At 46.8% G+C, this 21,415-nt stretch overlaps 2 protein-coding genes across 3 annotated transcripts in view; one reads left to right on the top strand and one right to left on the bottom strand.

Annotated features, from left to right (window-relative positions):
- LOC128814135 (cytochrome P450 7B1) overlaps positions 1 to 8,741 on the top strand; it is a 125,468-nt gene extending 116,727 nt beyond the window's left edge. For both annotated transcript variants that reach the window (XM_053989734.1, XM_053989727.1), the window contains exons 5-6: positions 358 to 536; positions 4,550 to 8,741. In XM_053989734.1, the coding sequence (XP_053845709.1) occupies positions 358 to 536; positions 4,550 to 4,846 (476 nt within the window). In that variant the 3' untranslated portion in view covers positions 4,847 to 8,741. The remainder of the gene's footprint in view (positions 1 to 357; positions 537 to 4,549) is intronic.
- Positions 8,742 to 16,206: 7,465 nt separating this feature from the next.
- Positions 16,207 to 17,277, bottom strand: BHLHE22 (basic helix-loop-helix family member e22). The gene is given in 2 exon segments (XM_053983118.1): positions 16,207 to 17,097; positions 17,099 to 17,277. Coding segments are annotated over 2 exon segments (900 nt in total). The 5' UTR covers positions 17,192 to 17,277; the 3' UTR covers positions 16,207 to 16,290.
- Between the last annotated feature and the right edge of the window lie 4,138 nt (positions 17,278 to 21,415).

Below are 21,415 nucleotides of genomic sequence, written 5' to 3'. Positions count from 1 at the left end.
TTCATGTCTTTTGATTGCGTTGTTTTCAACACGATGCCTGAATAATGACTTTCCACCCAAAACCTGGTGCTGCTTACAACCGACAGGATTTCTCATCACCATCAGGGAGAATCACTTCGGGAGCTTCAGCATCCCTGACTGCCCCACCCCAACCCTGTGGGGTTGTGTATTGCCTCTTCCTGGTCTCTGCTTTATGTTTGGTTTTGCTTGTATGGTTTTTTCCCTTTTTTTTTTTTTTTTTTTTTTTTACCTTTAGCCTGCCCTACTAAACTCCTGGAGAATCAGCAGCTGTAGCCATGTATAACTTTCAGTCATCTCCCATATTTATGATGCTTCCCCCCTTTTGTTTAATCGCAGAGAGTGCCTTAAACGAGAGTTTAAGAATGTGCTCATCCTCCATGAACATCCGCATCAGCCAAGAGGATTTTGTTCTCAAGCTTGAAGGGAATCAAGAAGTCGTTTTGAGGAAAGGAGACTGGATAGCCCTTTACCCGCAGATTTTGCACATGGACCCTGAGGTCTATGAAGATCCTAAGGTAAACATTCAGCTGGTGCTACTCTTCCTACTCCAGGCACATCGAAGCAGCCAAGCCTTTTGTGATCTGTGGGTTGTTTTTTTTGTTGGTGGTTTTTTTTTGTTTTTTTTTACTGCTGTTCCTTCTTGTGGAACGAATCTTCCTAGTTGCAGATGTATTTTCTAGGGCCCTGCAGGTCAAAGGATTCATGGCCTGAAGAGAGAAATATGGAGACTGACTGCGACTGCTTTCAAAGGAATTGACAATTGCACATTGACTACCATAAACTTTAGGCTAAATGTGGGCTTTGTTTGGCAGTGGATCATTTGATACCCAAGGAGGGCTGAATAATAGAAGGTGGTTTAAATAGCAAATAATGTGGGCCATTTAGCTAAGTGCCCGCAAAGCATCATTGACTCTCTGAAGCCCTATAATAGCAGTGTCTTACTTGAGCCTTATGCTTTTTCACCTCCCTTCGTAGGGATTCACCCCTTCTTGATCAATTAGAGTGTTGTGAACTTGAGACTGTAAAGCTGTTGCTCTGCAGTGAAGCTAGGAGGGTAATTGTGTCATCTCCTTGTATTTTTCTCTGACGCTCAAGTTAATGAATAGCAAAGACTCAAAATTAATCCACCCTGCCTCAGCTGTAATACAGCTTCAGAAGTTCACCACCTGCATGCAAATTGAATAGTCCTCCTCTCGGGCTAGGTTGCTCCCCAGATAGCTGTCCCCAGCCCAGGGTGCCACAGAGGAAGAACAAGAAAGAGCAAGGATGCACGCTGAGACTGTTAAATGGCTCGTCTGCCTGAGAGGCAAGAGCTTGTACTTCATCCATTCCTCACCCCTATTTTTCTAAGCAAATGGCTGTCTCCCAGCCATGCTGATTTCCATCCTCGGCATTTGAGCCAAAGAAATAAGGAACTGGATTTTTTTACATGTTTATAGAAAGCCCCTGTTAGAGACATTGCTCTGTGAAGCTCTCCCTTTCAGGAATTTGAAGATGAGAGCTTGCAAAGAAAATATGAGATTCAAGTGCCTCGTTGGTGCAGGACAGCATTTCGTTGTGTAGGAGCTCTGCCAGCCTCAGTGAGAGGAGGTGTGGAGCGTGTTGAAGTCAGCAGGAGTAAGGTATAGTCACTGGGATGAACATTGGAGCCACGAGAATGAAAATTACATTCAGGGGAGCTCTGTTGGCTGTCCCCACCCAAAAATGAAGATAAAGCCTGCAGAGAAAAATCAGGGTTTTAAAAATAATTCATCTATTGGCAAATAGTTGATTAATATTTTTATCCTTAAAAAGGATAGATAACAGCTAACAAATAAGCTTTTTTTTTTTTTTTTTTAATCCTTAACACTTTATTTTGGAGAACGTTATTGATTTGTCAAAAGTCCATCTGTTTGTTTAGGTCCTAGACCAAAAGCATCAGTGTGGAAACTGATCTCCTCCCTTATCCAATAATTGTCGGAATATATTACCATATTTCCATTGCTTGAATATATCTGCTTAGTATCAGCTCTGCTCAGCTTTCACAGTACAGCTTTAGTTCATATATTTTATCTTTTGATAGTGAATGAGCAATCCACACATTGCAGTACATTGATTTCAGCACATGGGCCCCTCTCGAAAAGTGGGGAAATCACTGTTCTGTTTGGTTCTTAAAATATGCAGTGTGCTTTCAACAATAACTACTGAGGATCAGATAGAGATGGAGAATGAATTTTTTGAAAGGTGCAGTCTTGAGCTTGTCATGTATTTAGGGAAAACTTTTCCTGGGAAAACAGGCAGCTTGATGAGATAATTTTGTAGCAATGCTTTTTCTCCTGGATACATAAATTTAAGTTCAAGCTATCTTGTGCTTTGGCACCATATTGTGTAAGTGTAAGCATATATTTCTGACCTCTTTCTCTACCCATTAAGGCCTAAATAAATTAGTCTGTTTTCTATAAAATGTATAAGTGAAACCCTAAATTCTAACTCAGCTAGTTATAGAGCTCAGTAAATGAACTCTGCAAAACCCATAGAGTAAATATCAGGAAACCCTGCAGGAAACCCTCTATGGTGACTTCCCAAACAAAGCTAAATACAGTATGTGACAGAAGGAGACTTAGATCAATCACAGGAGATTGCTCAGTTTTCATAATACTTGTAGCAGCTCATCCACACAGAACTTCATTGACTGCTTTCGCTCAGCGTCCTGACCTTTTTCCTTACTGTCAGCCACCATGTCTCTTTCAGGAGACCTTGTGCATGGTTGAAAATTCCATCATTTTAAAAAATTAGTCTTTATTTAGTCAGTGAACTTGCTTTTAAGGAAAAACTACTCAACCCAAGGGGCTTCAGCAGCACTGAGTTTGATGTCATTGTCATTGGCTGCATTCCTGTCTCACACTTGTTTTCTGTTTTCCCTATTCCTTAGACAGCAATTTATTTTTTGTTAAAAGCAATTGCAAGTCTCAGAAAGCTCTTAATATGAAAAAGAAAACATAAGGTTTGACCCAGTGTGTCTGTGTGTTCAATAACACAGTTCTTATATTCCTCCAGACACCAGAAGTGCACCTTGTGAAAAAGTTTGAGCAAAGTGAAGAGCTCTGGGTTGGGTTTTTAAGCTATTGCAGTTCATATTCAGCAGTGCTTTTTTAGACCAGCAGGATTTAGAATTCAGGAAGTAAATCTTATGGTATTCTGGGCTTTCATTTGTTACTGTGCTGCTCCAAATGAAGCAATAACTTCCTGGCAGAAAAAAATAAAGGCATGCTTCCTTTTGGCTGGGGTGTTCAAAGAGACTGAAAAGAATTACTTGTCAGTGGAAGCAGACATAGAATCACCTTTGTATTTGTGGAAAATCCAGGCCTCTGCCATTTAGTGAAATAAGCTCTTGCTCTTCAGCACCCAAAGTTACATCCCCTCCAGTGCACCTAGTATTTGTTCCCTTTCTCACTGACCACGTCCCCTGACATTTGTTTCTTGACAGCAAGACCTGGAGTGCATGATTTTCAGAGCCTTTAATCTAATGGGTAGATCAGTATCAGTGTATTTTTAATGGTGGTGTGGGGGTTTTTAATCAGTTGAGGTCGGTTTCTGTCTGACTGACTTGTTCCCAGCCAGCTCCAAATGGCTGCTGCTATAGCAGATGTATGCAAAGCAGGACAAATGCTAATGAGTGACCATAAGCAAGAAGTGCCTGTCATTTTTATTCAAAGCATGCAGGAGGGTTTTGTAAGTGGTTAATTTGCCATTGACTGAGTGAGGATGCCAGATCTCCTTCATTCAAAAACACAAATTATCTCTAAACAGGGATCCTGCTACTCAAAAATAGTAAGAAATTTGTTCAATTTATGGAATGTAGGTTACAAGTGTGACCTCAAGCCCTACTTGAAAACACCCTCTTTATAATGGTCACTCACTGGCATTGTCCTGCTTTGCTCACAGCTTCTGCAGCAAAATATTTGAAGGTAAGATGTGGCAAATTAAGCAGCAACCATTTCCAACTGAAAGGAAAACTGACTGCAAAGAGTTGAAGTTTCCAAATAATCTGCACCATCCGGTGCAAAAGAAGGATGGATTTTACTCTGGCTTGCAAGAGCAAAATTGGAGCAATGCATTAATTTATCCATAGGCATTTGCAGAATTTGGTAGATTATCCTTATTCATGATGTAGGTACCACACTGAGTACATATGATGCTTTACAAGAAAATTGTCCTTCCACTAAGGTTCATTGTCCCTGCTACAAAGCGGTCAAAATCTAATTACAATCAATATAGGCCAGACACTCAGTGGATGAGATGAGGAAGTTGAAGGAGCTTGATGTAAAAGGACTAAGCTAAATAAGTGGATTTAAAGAGTGTTCTTTGCAGGGAAGATAATGTGAGTTAATGAAACTTGAGGGAACAAACTAAAAAGAAGAAGCTGTCAGCTCCTTGTCTTCCTCTTTATCTTATTTTCTGGGTTTCAGACGCGTTACCATCGTGCAAAGAAAGCAGCTCATGTAACTGCCTTGTTAGATATCACGCTGTCTCTCTCTTTCATTTTCAGGAGTATAAGTTCGATCGATACATAGAGAATGGCAAGAAGAAAACCACATTCTACAAGGCAGGAAGAAAATTGAAGTATTTTCTAATGCCCTTTGGCTCTGGGATCAGCATGTGTCCAGGGAGGTTCCTCGCAATGAATGAGATGAAGATGTTTCTTTTCATACTATTGTCTCATTTTGATGTAGAACTAGCAGAAAACAAAGCTGTCAGACTTGATAACAGTCGCATGGGCCTTGGTATCCTCCTGCCAGACGTTGATATTGCCTTTCGTTACAAGCTAAGGTCCTTAAGAAATTGAGCAGCTGCCTATATGCCTTCCACTAATCTCCATGTTTGCTCTGTTTCATCACTCAGCTTTATATTTTTGGAAACATTTGCTTTTCCCTCTCTGCTTTTACCTCCTTCCTCTTTGTTTCTAAGGAGAAAAGCTGTTGGGCTGGAGGTAGAGACCAGATGCAGGGACGTGCAACCTCAGTTTGTCCTGCTTGAGTTGTGAGAAGTGAGGTGACGTGACAAGAGTCTGGCCAAGTAAATAGCCCAGCATCTCTACAAGGTGCATCCCCATACTCTTGGTCGAGAGATGAGCAGGATTTACAAGGAGGATGAATCCAGACCACTTACATAAATATCAGCATCTCCTCATAGAAGCATAACAACAAGAAAGGGGGAGCTTCTTGTGATTATTATCCTAACTTTATATTTACTTTATTTCTTTCATGGTCTTGAGAGTCTTAGCCCTTTATTTGAGAGATGTGATGGAAGTTGTGTGGGGTGGTGGAGGATGATTTGCAAGAATGTCTTACTGACAACACATTTCTAACTTCAGGTTTATGCACTAAGGGTGAATGCTTTGCTTTCCTGCTCCTTTTCCTTTTTTTTTTTTTTTTGTGCAGTGCAAAAATTTAAAATATGTGATTTCTTTCCTGCAATCATTTAAAGTGAGAAGTTCAGTTGATTTTAATAGGCTCTTGATCAAGCCTAAATTATCTATTTTGGCTTTTGAGCCCCCCAAAAAAGCATATTGTTCAGGGAGAAAATATATAAGCCCATTTGAAATTATTCTATAACCTTGAAAATTAGCTTCTCTTTCTCTCACTGTTTCTTAGTAACATTTGTGCATTTATTTTGACTTTTTCTTATGTTTGTTCATTTCTGTGAAAAGGCAAAAGAGGAAGAGGGTTTCAAGGGCAAGTGTGGTATCTAAAAATGCTTTTTTAACATTGTTTTACTTTGCCTAAGTTGTGCATAGGCAGAATAGTGTGACCTGTGTTTGGAAACAGACATGTCCATCTGCAAATTGGAACACAGGCTCTTCCCTGGGGCCAAAATTTGAGCAAGTGAAAACCCTGGGCAGCCACAGAAGTTTATACTGGCTGCCCAACCTGCTTCACTGGGTGCCCAGCTCTTGTTTGGAAAATTAATTTCCTAGTGCACAAAATCTGAGATTTTAGACCCTGTCTCTCTTCGCAGCCATCACTTCAGAGATTGATGAGGATTCCAGTGGCTGTCCAGTCTCAATTTGCCAAGATGATAATTGTAATGGCAGAATAGCCACATCTGTGGGCTTTGCCTCGTGTTCCTAAAAAAAAAAATCTCTCTTTGGTATATGCCAGACTAAGTCTTTCAGAATTCTACTAATCTATATGGCACTTGATGGCCTATGGATGAAAACTACTACCTACATACTAAGAATTACTTATTGTTATTTTTGTAGAAGCATGTTCAGTTATTTGTGCAAAGCACATACCCTAAATAAGCGTCAGCATCAGTAGAAAGACTTTCAGAGATTGGTACAGCCACATTCCAGATCCTCCAAGAAGGAAATTGTGGTTTTGTGAGATATATCGGATAAACATTTTCTCTTCATATATAGTATCAACAATGTCTACAAATATGGAGTACACTTAGGTTAAATGGGCTTTGCAGTTGATTAAATGCTTTAACTTTACTTCAACATTTAATCAACAGCAAAAGCTGATTATTACTTTATGCCATAGAGTAAAATTGGGTTTTATGGAGACATTCTTCTACTCGGGTTACTTACTCCTGTGGTTACTCTGTAGAAGCTGTTCTGTACTCAGCTGTAGCTCACAATCCAGTTTGGACATTAGAGCCTGGAGAGAAGGAATGTTGATATCATTACACTGTTGACTGTATTCCATTATTGCTTATATGTAAGCTGTAAAATGTCTCATGCTACAATTATGATGAATCCTTCTTCGGCATCCAACTTTAAAACAAACCTGAAGCAACTGCGAAGAAAACCGTGGGTATTTGTTTTAAACAGAAGCCTCTTTTTTATAACTGTATTCTATTTTTAGGATTTTGAATTAGAGTATCACTGGCTTCTGCATAATTTGATAGGGCATAATAAGACTGTGCCAAAAGCACATGCAAATCATTAGTAGTTTCAGATTACTTGCTGATCAATTTGTATAGTATCTATTCTGAAATTAAAAGAAGAACTAGATTGTCTCCAAAATAGCAAATTAAATCTGCATTGTATGCTCCATTTGAAAAAAAAAAAAAAAAAAAGAGAAAAGGGTCAGAATCTTTCTCAGGAGTTGGATGAAAGCTCTATGAAGCTGCTTGGAGACCTTGCATCAGAGTTAGAGAGCACCACGCAAGAGGCCAGCATTCTGCTGGGATAAAAGTTGCTTGCTCTTTTTGCTCAAGAACCAAAATAATCAAATGCAAGGCAGGGTCTGCCCAGCCTGGCCTGGAATTGTGTCCCTGGTAATTCAGGCTCCTGGCTGGTAAGCCCTGCATCACTACCTTGGCATACCTCAGCTGCTGAGGAAGAAAGCCTCGCCCCCATGTAAAGCCATGAGAGCTGGAGCTGGTCAGGGAGGTTAAGCCCTTCCTGTCCGTGTATTCAGCAACTGAGGAGGGGACATATTGAGAGTCAGCAGCTGGACTGACCAGGAATGACTCAGTCTCCATGGAGCAGAACTGAAAGGCCCATGGTGTTGGTATTTCTGGTCAATAAGCTGAGACAGCACAACAGAGTGTAGCATCCCCAAAAGTCCCAGCTGGAGCCAAGCTAGCTGCAGGGTGCTGTGCCAAGAAGAGCATGTTTCATTACACAGGGCACAACACCCCTTTTGATTACCTCCTCTGCTGCAGGACCCAGGAGTGTGCAGCTCTGAGTGTCTGTCACTGGAGCACAAAGAGGCAAAATCATCTAAGCAGAAAGAGCAGTGCTCTTTGCCAGCATTCAGGTGCCGATGGGGCTGCAGGGTAGGGTGGGGGGAGGCAGACCTGGGCTTCCCTCTCCCACCTCTCTACTTCAGCAGAGGGGTCTGCCCTGCCAGCCCAGCAGTGGGCATCCACAGACCTGGCAGGTGGATGGACATGGGCACCCCCAGAATTTCTCTGCTGTTCCTCAATGAATTGGTGCACTCACCCATCGATTTGAGATGTGACTCGGCTGGTCACTACCAGCCTCTGACTGTAAGTTGTTGATGTCTGTGGTTATATCAATAGTATCTTCTGCTATTAAAAAAAATTTAAGCACCTTTTTTCTCATTAAAAAATAGGTTTATTAACTCAGTTTGGCCCTTTATAGCACCCAAGAAGAAAGTGAATTTATCATGAACTAATGTGAATGCTAAAACATAATTTTTAAGTTATTCTTCTTACTTTAATTTACAGATTGAATGTTCTCCATTTTCATGCTAGCACTTAGTACTGCTAGATGCTATTGTAAACTTTTTTAAATGTTCCATTATTTAGGAAACCATCTAGTAGTATATGTGTACCTGTTTGCAAATTAGATTTTCATATCTCTGTCAGTATGTCCTAATGTAATAATATAAAACCATGTAAGAGTTGCTCTTTATGCTTTTAAGCCAGCTGCATGTCACTCTTTGGCAGTGCTATTTTTATGAATAATTACCAATCTGTGAATTTTTCTTGTAGAATTTTACATGATCTTTTATTTTGTCATTATTGAACGGTCATTCAAGAGATTGTGAAGTGCTCTTAATTTTGCAAACTCACGATTTGTATATAGATGAACAATGGCTAGGTTTTACTTTAACAGTTAATATCCATTGTTCAGGCTCCTAGATCAACTAAGGTACTTCTGAGCAAGAAAATAGAAATTTCATTATTTTAGTAATCTAACATCTTAAAGGAATTTTGTATTTCAAGGACACAATAAAAAGGAATATATCTATTTTAATATTGAATTATTGTCTGTGGTATTTTTTCCAGCTTATGCTTATACTTTTCTCACAGATTCACAACTATTGCTTTAATTTTTAAATTATTATTTCAACATACTACATTTTTCTGTTACTTCATCTTGACAGATATTTCTGTAATAAAAAAAAAAAAAAAAAGCCTTTAATTCAGCAGTGAAATACAGAAACTCCTCTGAATATTGGAAAGTACCATGTCTTTTTTATCACCCCCCCCCCCCCCCGCCCCTGGCCAGGAAACTTAGGCCAATTCTCATCAGATGAGGTAAAATAAGTGGTACTGCTGACATTCTTAGAACATTATTCAAAATGAATATGAAGATCTGCAGTCCACTAGTGATTCCTAAGTACAGCTCCTAGGCTTTTACTTTTGCAAACCACTAAGATGTACTACCTAAAGTAAAATATTCTGTCTTCACAGATCATTCATTTTAAAAGGGGATATGAATGAAATTGTTACGATACACAGCACTGCACCAGCAAAGCACAACTTGGCTTTTCTAGGTATCACTGTAGCTGCTGAGTTCTACAGGTATTTAATAGGAAGGTTGTACCCTAAAGACATCGGTGTTTCTCCATTCCTTCATGCAGAAATGCTTGTCAGATATGTCTGCAAGGGTTATTGAAGATGCTTCCTAGAGAAGATAGACCTGCAGCATTTTCTGGGTTTGGTAAATGTATGTGTAGCTGTGCAATTGTTCTAACTCCAGGCTACATTAGAAGTTATTGAAATTTATAAATTAGAAAGTGGCATTGTTTGAGATTTCTTGAACGGCACATTTCTGAGTGCGCTTTCCATAATGGTCTGAAAGATAGCTTGAAAGGAAGGAGTTAGTGAGACCCCCCCTAACACTGTATTTTATCTAGTATTTGGTTTGATACTAGGTACTGTCTTGATGTTACTTGTACAGCACTGTATTTTAAAACTGTTCAAGGTATCAAATTATGCATATGCTTAACTCATATGAATAGAGCTATTCTAACTGCCAGACCATAGAAAGTGAAGTATTTTCCTGTCTACTACCTAAACCAGACGATGTACCCTGACTAGTTAAGTCCCCATATCTACTACATAATAGAAAAATTATCTCATTACAAAAACGCCCCTCAAAGCTATGTTTATGAAAGTATCGTGATCCTTAAGTTATTGTCTATGTTTATAATTAGTAATAAATACGAAGAAATATATAAAAGCATATCAAAAAAAAGGTAGACAATGTTCCATTTTAAAGTGAAAGCAAGGAAGCTGTGCTGGGATGTTGATCCTCATATAAACCAGTTCTGTGTTTATTCTATGCATCAGGCTTTCCTGGGATCTCACGTACTGAGGTTGTATGAGTACATCATTCATAATAGTAGAAATTTGCTCATCTTCAAAACTATTCACACCAAAATAAATAATCAAAAGTAGCCTAAGCTTCAGCTGTTCTTGCTAGAACCCTTAAAGAATTCTTTCTATCTTCAAAGATTTGCTAAACCCATTTTGACACAAATGTGTTGCTTCATTTTTCTTTTCCCCAAAACCAGCAGCTATGAGTACAGAAAAGTTGAATAAAAGTCTAAGTACTGGCTACAGGGAGAGTAAAAGTCAGTTAAGCAAACACCCTGTGATGACTTTTGACAGCGACTTCTTCCCCATCAGCTCATCTTTCCAACTACCTCTTTCTTCCAAACAGTTTAGTCGCTCGCTAATCTCCTACAGGCAGCAAGTCTTTCCCTGTCTAATTTCCATCTTGTGAGCCAGTGAATCGCCTCTCTTCACAACGTATCTTTCAGTTGCCTTTAAAAAATGAATTCTTTACAGCAGCCTCTTGCAAAACCGGCTTCGCAGGTGGCTGCAGCTGGGAGAAGTGCCGCCTCGCTAAACCTTTGAACCTGAAAAGCGGATGGGCATTAGTTGAGCTGGTGGTGTAAGCACCGGGGGATGCTGCCGCTCCGGGATGCCCCTGGCCCGCGGCGGCGGCAGGGACCCGCACCCTCGCTCGCCCGCCCGCATCCTCGCCCGCTGCCCGCCGGGCTCCCGCCGCTGGCTTGTGCTCCCTGCGCTCCCACCTCCCCCGGCCCGCGACAAAAATCAGGGGAGAGGGGGGTGAGGAAAGATTCCTGCATGCCCCTTCCTAAAAGCATCACGAGCTTCCAGGGATGCTGCAGAGGGACAAGGGGACGGGACCCCCGAGGAGGTTCCTAGGGAAGCGGTCTGGGTGTTCGGTGAGTTTGGAGGGCTTCGGCTGGTGGAGAGGAGGTTTACTCTGGAAAGGCGATTGTTTTTCCCTAATCCTCAATTATGAAGATTTAAAAATAGTATTAAAAGGGCAATCTGTTCGGCAACTTCTCGGAAGAAATAATTGTTGATTTAGATAAGCACTGATCCCTTCAGTGTTTGATGAAGACGTTAATTTATGGCTGTCTAGCAGTTTATAGCTATCATTAGATTTTCAGCTTTGTCTCTCTTCGAAATGTATCTTTATTTTTTTATTTTAATCCGACACAATTACGTAAGAAAACGGTTATGTTTGATCTAAAATACATCATTTTCCTATAGCATTTCAAATTATTCACAGATCATAGTTCTTATATGTGCATATATGAATTTAAAAATACAGCAGTAAAGTGCTTGAAACAGACCATAAATTTGCTTCCTATTTTATTACACGTCTCTGAATCAGGTTGAGAGGACAAGGGCAACTAGGGGCTTGGGGAAGGATTTAACCCTTCCCGAGGCTGGAGAACGAGCCGAACCAGACCAAATTCCCCTCCGGAGCGCTTCGGGGGCGGGTGTGGGCGGGCTGGGTGACACCGAGCTGATGAGTGACCAGGGGTAAATGGGGCTGGCTGCAGCTCTGTGCTCATTTAGCACATGTCCCCTCTGCGACGTGGAGGGCTGCTAGGAGCCCCGGATGGGGCTGGGGGCTGGGGCAGCCGTGCCGGCTCCGGCTCCCGCCTTTGCCCTTGCTCCGGCGGGATGGTAGGGCAGGAGCGGGCAAAATCGGCTTAACCCCTGCGGCGCCTGCCTAAGCCATGAGCAACGCTTCAGGGAGAACCTGCCCTACGCCCTCCGTGGGCTCCGCTAGTGCCGGAGCTTTCCCAGGCGGGGGCCGGGCCCCGACGGGCAGCAGCGAGCCCGCGGAGCGGGCGGGCGGCGGGGGCCGGGGCCGGCGCGGGGCCCAGAGCCACTTCCCCAAACTTTTGTCCCGCTCCGACAAGGAGCTCTTCCGCCGTTTGCTTAGAGCTTCAGGATCCGTCCGGCCTGCGGGCAGGGGCAGTGCGATCACAGTTACGAATGATCCTGGGGACAGTCGCGGAGTCCCGGCTCGTTTGTTTTATCACCCAACAGCCTCCCTCCGCCACCACCACCACAAAAAAAAAAAAAAAAAAAAAAAAAAAAGGTGTTAATTGCTGTAAAGTTTCCGAGCACGTGGATAATTTACTTTGACTGCTGAGCTTTAATTAAAAGCAAACTTATTTATGTTTCTGATGTTTATATTACGCGATTTAATTACGTTTAGAGGCAGCGTCACAGTTTTTTCCCCCTTCCACCCTAAATCACATTTTCATTAAAGGTTTTAATAAGAAAACTCACTTGACCACTATTCATTATCTAGTCCCCTCCATGCACACAAGTTCACTTACCCATTCATTTATTCACTTACTCATTCCAGCAGATCCGCTGCAACTGCTGCTAGCAGGGATGTGAACACTCATAATTATTTGTCAAAGTCTGGAAAGTGTATTATCCCTTCTTCTAGTGGTAATTAGTTACCATAGCATCTAATACGTAAATGTGCCCAGAGCACACCATTAACAGTTAAGCGGAGGATTCAATTTAACACATGATTATATCTTTCATAAGTCATTACATTAGGAAAGCCAATGTCACTCATGCTGGGACAATCTAGGCTCCGAGCCGGGGTAAGGGGCCGGGGAAGGGAGCCAGGCTGGGCGGCGGGGGCAGAGGGAGCTCCGGATGAGGCTGAGGGAGATCCCGGTTCGGTGGGGCGGTTGGAAACGGGGAAGAAGCTCTTTTGAAAGGGTACACGTTCATTTCTGGCTAAGTGATCTGTCAAGCTTTAAGGCGGGCGGGGGAGCCTCTCTCCTCCCCCCACCCCGGCACACATTACGCTTGCATTGGCAAGACTTGCTCAGGGACTGGCCCAGTGGCTTCGCGCCGCTTCCCAGGGAGGATGCCCGACGCAGCGCGACGGGAGAGTGGGGCCAGGACTGGTAGCACCTCTACCTGGCACGGACCCCTCGCCCCCTCCGAAGCAATCGAAGAGGAAGCAAGACAGCCCAAAGTCGGGCGGCAGCGGTAGCCAGGAATGACAAAGATTTTCATTCCTCTGTCCCGTCGCTCCGAGGCAGAGGCAGGCGAGAGAGCGGTGAACGGACAAACCGCTCCATGTGCCACAGACTTCGCTCCCCGGAGCCGGCGGGGAGCACGCCAGGCCCGGCCCGCACACTTCGGACCCTGCCCCCGGCCACGGGAGCCGGGAGGCAGGGCGTGGGCCTCCCCCAGCCCCTTGCCTCCTCCCCTCCTTAGGTCCCGGCCGCTCCAGGAGTTTGCTGGGACCTGGCTTATTTTCCCCCACCCCACGGCCGAGCAAAGCCGAGCAGCATCCGCGCCTTCCAAGGGAATTTCTCCGGGAAGGAAGCCCGCTTGGTAGCCAGAGACATTAAGCGGTAAATATTGCAGCAAATGTGTCCTGCGATGTTATATGCACGAACACACACTCACACAGACACACACACAGGCACGCACCACGCCAAGCTGGTGGCGGTGGTTAATTCCTAATCAGAATGATGGACAGCAGAGACAGAACAATACAAACTAATGGCTGTGTTGCTGATCACTTTACCCCTTGATTAAAGACACCCAATTATGGCGCAGAACAGTGTCGTAATTATGTTCCTTAATCACATCCAGGAGGTTTAATTGCCTTAACGATGTGTTTCATTAAATGAATTTAGGTATTATAGTCGACAGTTTTCATACACAGTTGTTTTCAAATTAACATAATATTAGACATCGTCATGGAAATTGTTTTAATAATCATAATTAGACGCACCCAGCCTTTGTCTAGTAAATGCTGAGAGACGCTTCTCCTTGCGCCTGGGGGCTGATCTGCCCACCCTCTCTGGGCTGCCTTCCCACAGCTCCGTGGCACTTTACAGTTATGTTTCCTGAAAAGTTACAGGTTCTGATTAATCTTTTTTGATGGGAAGTGGAGCAGAAAATATTTATACCCTTCCCCCGCCTGTGGTGCTGCCGTTGGGAGAGGCGGCTCCGCGGACACCCGGCGCCGGCCCGGGCCGCCCGAGGGGAGGGGGGAGCCGCAGGACCGGGACCACCGGCCCGGGCTTAGCGCCGAGCAGACAGCCTGGGGGGGGCTGCCTGCTTCCCCTGCCCGCGGGTTTGGGGCAGGGCGGAGGGTCCACGAGGGGAGGGGCGGCTCCAAAACTCGGCGGATTGGGAGGAGGCGGGGGGGCGGTCCTGAGCGTACCCCGCGGCGCATCCAGCCCCGCGGTTCGGGGCGGGCGTGGAGCCGCGGGACGGGCGGGCAGGGCAGGGCTGGGCAGGGCCGGGTCCGGCGCTGCCCCACGGCTGCCGCGCAGCGCCGGGGGCGGCCTGCCACGGGAGCGGGAGAAATGCAGCCAAGGAGGAACTTCTCGCCTCCCTGCCTGGGACACCTGGAGCCGGGAGTGGGGTGACGAGGAGGGTACTGGGGCGCACTCAGGCAAAGGAAAGAAAACTACCCACCCCCACCATTCACCTCCTTTAATCTGGATAGAAATGCTTAACAAAGCACAGCATAATACAAGCGTTTGTTCAAAATATTTTAATAAAGATTCTTTCCGACATAGATACACATACAAACGATCGTACATTGCTGTCATAATCTGATTGACCTATTTAATATATATCACTCTTTACACATCCGTGACCTGCCAACAGATCCATCATGGCTCCTATTCTGCCATCCAACCTGACAGTCCGAATTTGTATTATCTGCAAGTAGTGGAAAAAAGCAGGACTCGTTTTTGAAAAGGGAAAAAAAAAAAAAAAAAAGAAAATAAGAAAATGAAAAAAAAAAAATCTTGATTTACAAATGGCAGAGAGACAGCCACCCAGCCATGCAAACTCAAACTGAAGGCTCACTTTGGGTAAATAGCTACTTCTTGCTTTTCATCTCTCATTTTTCTTAAAAAAAAAAAAAAAATCAAAAACCCTCCCCCCACATCCCCTGAAAGAGAAGAATTCCACGCGTTCTGTAAATTACCCTAAAGTATTTAAAGTATTTCAACTTAAATAAATTATCCACAGTCAGAATAATTTACATACACATTAAAAGCGGTTTAAATTATACCTTCGAAAACACAGCGCCTGGGAAAACATTGGCTTGGCAAGTGTTCTTGTAGCAGCTATTGCTCTGATGCCTTGTAAAAGTAAATAGTTATTACCTGTTATAATGCAAAGAATACCCTTTCAAAAATCAGTTGGTTGAGCAATTAAGAATACACTTTTCCTGTAATTTTTGGACTGAAGCAATTTATTAAAGCTCAATTTAAATACAGGGATGATGCAACTTAAAATCCAGATGACCTTTCATAAACCTAAGCAGCTCGGATACATCAACGTTTCTGGTTATATGTTGTTGGCAAATAAATGTTTTAAACACTTGGCACACAGTTTAAGTTAATCCATAAACAGAATTTTAGAAGCATTTAAAGTAACTGCACATAAGACCCATGACCTTAACACATGGTAAATATTGTTGGCGTGGAAGGGTCATTTTAAAGAATAACAAATAAATAGCATGTCTTGTTTATACATCATTGCAAAGTGGAAAGAAACAAGGTGCACATAAATATTTCTTTTTAAAATGCGATACTTTCAGCGACACGGAGTAGGGGTTTTGATCGGTTATTTTTTGTCTTTTTTTTTTAACTCTCTCGATTTTTTAAATCACTCTCACCAAACTTTGCGCATTTTCACAGGATCAAAGTTTAGAGACGATAAAAAATACAAAGTCTTCCATAGCAATGGTCCAGTCTCTTTGTTTCTGCGAGTCACTTAAATAATAAGTTTACATTTCAAGTTTGTTTGTTTCCTGGCTCAGAATAATAATAATAATACTGCTAATAATTAATTAAAAAAAAAAATCTATGTTCAAGTGCCCTCTCTGATTTGTCCCCGGCGATAGCCCCGGCGCCCAGCCCGGCCTGCTATTTCCCGGCCTCTCCTTTGTCCGGACGCGCAGCGAGTCCCCCCGGCGCCCCCGGGCCGGGCCTTCCTTCCTCCCCGCGGCACCCCCGGCCCCGCGCCCCCTCCCCGCGGCCGCACGCACGCTGGCTCCCGTCGCGGTCCCGTCTCGGCGGCACCCGAGGAGAAGAGCGAGGCGAGTCCGGGCAGAGGGTGGCGGGGCCGGGCAGCGGCCAGTCCCTCCGCCGCCTCCGCGCTCCCCAGCCCGGGACAGCACCGCCGGCTGTCGCCGCTCCCCGGGGCCGCGGCGGCGGCGGGGGGCGGCCACGGCGGCGGCGCTTAAGGCTTCTCCGTGCACTGTTTGCAGAGGCTGGAGGAGACGCTGTTGAAGATGGCACATTTCTCCGGGCAGGAGGTGGCGGGGGGCAGCCCGGCGCTGAAGGGGTAACCGGCCGCCTGCTCGTAGGCGCCGAGGGCGGGGTGCAGCGCCGCCGCCGCTGCCGCCGCCGCCGCGGCGGAGCTGGGCAGGGAGGCGGCCGAGATGGCCTGGCCCTGGTTGAGATAAGCCACCAAGCGCCGCATCTCCTCCAGGGCCTGCGCCTGCATCAGGATGTAGTTCTTGGCCAGGAGGAGCGTGGCGATCTTGGAGAGCTTCCGCACCGAGGGACTGTGCGCGTAGGGGATGACCGCCCGCAGCTCGTCCAGCGCGTCGTTCAGGTCGTGCATCCGCCGCCGCTCCCGCGCGTTGATGTTGAGCCGCAGCGCCTTCTGCTCCTTGGACTTCTTGCTGCCGCCGTGCCCGTGGCTGTTGGAGCAGCTGCCCTCGGCCGCCTTCAGCCCCCCGCCCCCCCCTCCGCCGCCGCCCGCCGCCGGCGAGGCGACGCGCGGGTCCCCCCCGGCGCCGCGCAGCACCAGCTCGCAGCGGCCGTCGCTGTCGTCGTCGGGGCTCTGCTCGCCGCCGCTGCTCTCGGCCACCGAGCTGCGGCTGGCGCTCTCGCCGTACTTGACGCAGACGGAGCCCGGCGGCAGAGCCAGCGGGTCGCCGCCGACTCCGGGCTGCAGCAGCGCCTCGGGCTCCGACGCCTCGTAGCAGGCGAGCGGCGAGGGCTGGCGGTCGCGGGGGTGGGAAAGGTCGAGCCCCGGGGGGCGAGCGGAAGGCAGACTCCATGCGCTTGGCCGAGGCGGCGAGGCTCTTGTGGAAGAGGTCCTCTTCTGCGGGCAGCCCCAGCGCCCGCTCCATCGGCGCCCCGCTCGCCTCCGCCTCCTCCGCCCCCCTCAGTTCCCGGCCCGCTCCTCCAAGGCTCCGCGCCGCGGCGGGCGGCTCCCCGGCGTCCCGCTGGCAGAAATCGTTTCCCGGCTCCCGCCGGAGCTGCGCCGTGCCCGGCGCCGCGGCTGCCCCTTCTCTGGCTCCGGCGGCGGCTCGGACTGCGGCTCCGGCGGCTCCGGCGACTCTGGCTGTGGCTCCGGCTCGGGCGGCGGCTCCGGCTCGGGCTGCGGCTCCGGCAGCGGCTGTGGCTCGGGCTGTGGCTGTGGCTCCGGCTGCGGCTCCGGCTCGCCCTCAGCAGGCGCCGCGCTGGGGCATTGTGCGCTGCCAGTGGAGCCGCTTCCACCGTTTATCTTGCTTGGATTCACCTTCAAGAGATTTCCGGACCCATCAACCAGCAGCCGCCGCAGACGGGGGAGTCTTTTACATCATTATCTCTGAGAGTAGGTTATTATGAAGAAGACTCGCCTGTTGGGACAGAGCTTTCTACCCAATCAGGTTAACGTTTTAATTAATAGGATTAAAACGGTAACAAACAATCCCAGGCGCTATCTGGCCCTGAGTCTGAATAGTTTCTTTTCCCAGGTCTGAAGACAGGCAGCAGCTAGAGCTTTATAAGAGGCGCCTGCTCCATTATTCTCCCTGCCATCTGTATACACAGCTTAACGCATATGTTTGCAAGACGTTGTGTCCTGTTAGTAACCCAACAACTGCCTTTAGCTTGACATGTGTGGCGACTTTCACTCATCAATGAGCACACTAAAAGCCCTACTTAGATCGAAGGATGTTCTTTGCCTCCTTCAGCAAATTACAGCCCTGCACTGCAGAAAAGCCCACTTCAACACTTCTCCTTCCGAGTGCTGCCAGCAGACTTCTGCTAACTTAGCCGTGGAGTCGGGAGTGACACCCTCTCCCCCCAGCCCACCCACCCCCTGCATTTACATTAACTTATAGCTCCCTCCCACCCCCACCCGTCTTCCCGAAAAGCATCGCCTGGGAAAGAAAAACATAAAATTGAAAACCCCCGGAGCAACCCCAGCCGTCGTGCCCACTCCTGCCCACCGCCAAAGTCCACCTTGCTTCCTTGGGAGGCGGGTGGTCCCCAGTCCTCCCTCTCCCCACCCCCCTTCCAACAAACGGAGACCAAACTACGGGGAGGTTCCCTTCCTCCTTCCCTTATCCCTTTTCAAGTAGCAGATTGCTGCTTGCGAGTGATTATCCCCCTTGTCCCTATAAAAAACATAAAGCCCCATCAGTTACCTTGAAAATGAACGGATCTTGGGAAGAGAGAGGGTGGGAAGAGAAAGGGCAAAACCCACCAAACTTTTTAAAATTTATTTTTTATTGTGACTGACCAACTCTTTGCAGGTCCGTGCCCTCCTGCCTCCCTCCAGCGAGCCCGACTCGGCCGGAGCACCCCCGCTCTTCTCCCCAACGCCGGGATGCCTCTGCCGGTGTCAGGGCGAGGCGGCCTCAGTCATCCGGTTACTCTGACCCCCTGCTCCTCTCTCGGGGCTTCTCCTCGGAGCCGGGAACACTTTCCTCTGCACTCTTCCAAAAGCTGAAGTGGAAACCCGAGGGTCGGTCAGAATTTTGTCCCACTACTCCTCTGATGCTTGAGGCGAGCAGCTTGCTCTCGCCTTTCTGTTAGCACTCAGAGTATTTAGTGGCAGGTTTTCATTCTTATGACATCAGTAAAAAACAATATTTCCCAACACTTCCAAATCATTCTTATGTGGCAGGATTACTGAAGGCGATGAAAATTTTTTGGTTTCTCTGGTTTCATTAAAAACCTTTTAATTGTGTCTTTCGGAGTTGGCCCCAGGTGTTGGACTCTTTTCATTACATTTTGCTCTAATGTGATGAAATTCTAATTCTCTCCTTACCATATGGTTAAATTTCCCCACTGAGAATTAGTTGAAAAAGGAGAAATAATCTATTAATCTCTGTAATAGATTCACAAATGAGGTTTGCCACAGAACCCGTTTTTGAATGGTAATATCAGAACAGTTGGGTGCCTTGTTTCAGGAAAGAAAGGACCAGGCGACAACAGAAAACGTTTTGAATTTTCACCTGGAAAGAATGAAAAAGAAGCCAAGCTGCAGATTTCAGAGTAATTGACTGAGATTTCATCTAGCGAGGACATGACTACAATACAGACCTTCCTCACCTCGTGTCTCCGGATCAGAAGCGAACATACAAGCCGAGCCCTCCGAAGAGGGAGGGTCTCACCCCCCGCCCCCCAGCCCCATTTGGCTGCTGCGCTTGTCCCTGGTCGCCGTCCAAGCGCACAGTCACCAAGCGCCTCGCTCCCCTCCCCCTTTCCAAGGGATGGATGTCACCGTTAACCTCTATCATTATTAATCCAAAGGCATTTTAGGTTTATTGTTTTTCAATTAGCAACTTCATTTTCCTCAAGATCATAAACAAAGGACTTTATGTTCGCAACAGAGACTTGGGGTCTTTTTTTTATTATTATTTTATCTGTTTAATATCCAACTTGTAAAACTCGTGTGTTCACTTAAGGATGACGGATACTGTTATTATAATTTGATGGCTAGTGGGAACATTTCATTCCCTTCATCTTATTTCTTCGAAGACAGAGGGCTCCGTCTTGATCTCTCCCGCTGATCTGTGGGTTCACTAGCACTGTCTAGTTTTTTTCTCCAACTTTGGGGACGACGTACACTACCTTCTCCGCAGGCGGCGGGTCCCGTTGCCCCCGGGGTTGCGGCCGCCGCGGTTGCCCCGATTGGCGAGGGGTGCTGCCGGGGCCGCGCCGTCGGGGCGGGGGAAGGGGGACACAGAGGCGACCTCCGCGGCAGCCTCCTTTCCCCCTCGGCTGCGTTCGCTTAGATTTGCCCTCTGCGTCTGAAATCTCCCTCTCCGTCTAAGCTTTTTCTGTTCTTCCCTGTCCACCGGTCAGTCTGTTTGATCTGCCCCTAGATCTGCTCGTATACTTTTACCTGCTTCATCCCGTCTTTTCAACCACCTCTCTTTTCCTTTCATTGCTCTTCATTTTTCCTTTCCCTCTCTACTGGGTCTGTCCCCTGTTCTTGAGACATGAATATATCCCTTCATCTTGCCGATGTGCTCATCTATGACTTGTCGTGCTCTGAAGATGCCAACTTTCTTACAAACTTTACCTTGTGGGAGGTGTGGGAGGGGAGTTGGGAGAGCAAAGTGGAGGGGAGAAAGAAAGCCCCTCTCGCCTTCCCTGGACCCGCATGTTGTGATCTGTCTCTCCCCACCTCACGAAGAAGTGGCTGTTTAATAGTCTACGGGAACTTTAGTTTGGAAGCAAGCAGAAGAATTTATAGAAGCTTTAAATGCGGCGCTTATAAAAATACCGAGGAATGGTCTTTGAGGTTTTATGCACTCGTAAACTTTTGCTGATTGCTTCTGGGAAGTTGTCAGGCATTTAACACTGCGTTTATCTTACAGCGCAATGAAAACACATCTGCCCAGCGTCTCGTTACCTGGTTTAATTGTACCGCAGCCCTCTGCCACCAGCTCCTCCGCACTTGGGTCATTATTTCGGGAAATGAGCATCCCGGAGCCGAGCTGCAGAAGGGCTGCGCCCGCCGCCCCGGAGCATCCCCCAGGCTCCGCTATGAGCGGCCGGCACGGGCCGTCCTGGGCGGGGCAGGAGGCAGGGGCAGGGGGGCAAGGACTTGGAAGGTCCCAGGATACAGATGAGAGCGGACAGCCCAATGATTACTGATTTTCTGTGGCGTCTTTAGCAAGATCTGCTCGAGAGTTATTTTGTTCCGCTCCTCACCTGTGAGAGAAGTAAAATCTCCTTTTCCTCTTCCCAGGGTTGGGTTTGCAGAAAAGTTTCCGTGATGAAAGACACTTTCCAAATTTTGCCGTCAGACTCCCAAGAGCTGAATGCAGACAGATTTAGTCATGTGGTTAGTCTCTCCCTGCCTGCTCTGAGCAGAGGGACGGCGTGTGCCTGCTGCAGCCGGACGGCCCCGTAGCAAGAGGAAGGCTTGGGATCTTCCGCGACTTTCCAGTCCTTCTTCCAGTGGCTCAGCCCGAAGTCTCTTCTTCCTCTGACACGCCGAGCCTGGGGGACATCACAGTCGAGCGCCGAGTGCAGCAGGGGCCGTCCCCCATGCAGGATTTGACCGCTTTTCCAGCACTAAGTCAAGCTTTGGAGAGCGCTTTCGTTCGCCGCAACTGCAGCTATGTTGT

Source organism: Vidua macroura, chromosome 1 (assembly GCF_024509145.1).
Source record: "Vidua macroura isolate BioBank_ID:100142 chromosome 1, ASM2450914v1, whole genome shotgun sequence".
Lineage (NCBI taxonomy): Eukaryota > Metazoa > Chordata > Aves > Passeriformes > Viduidae > Vidua > Vidua macroura.
The sequence above is the reverse complement of the archived record's forward strand: the minus strand, read 5'-3'. Positions and strand labels throughout refer to the sequence as shown.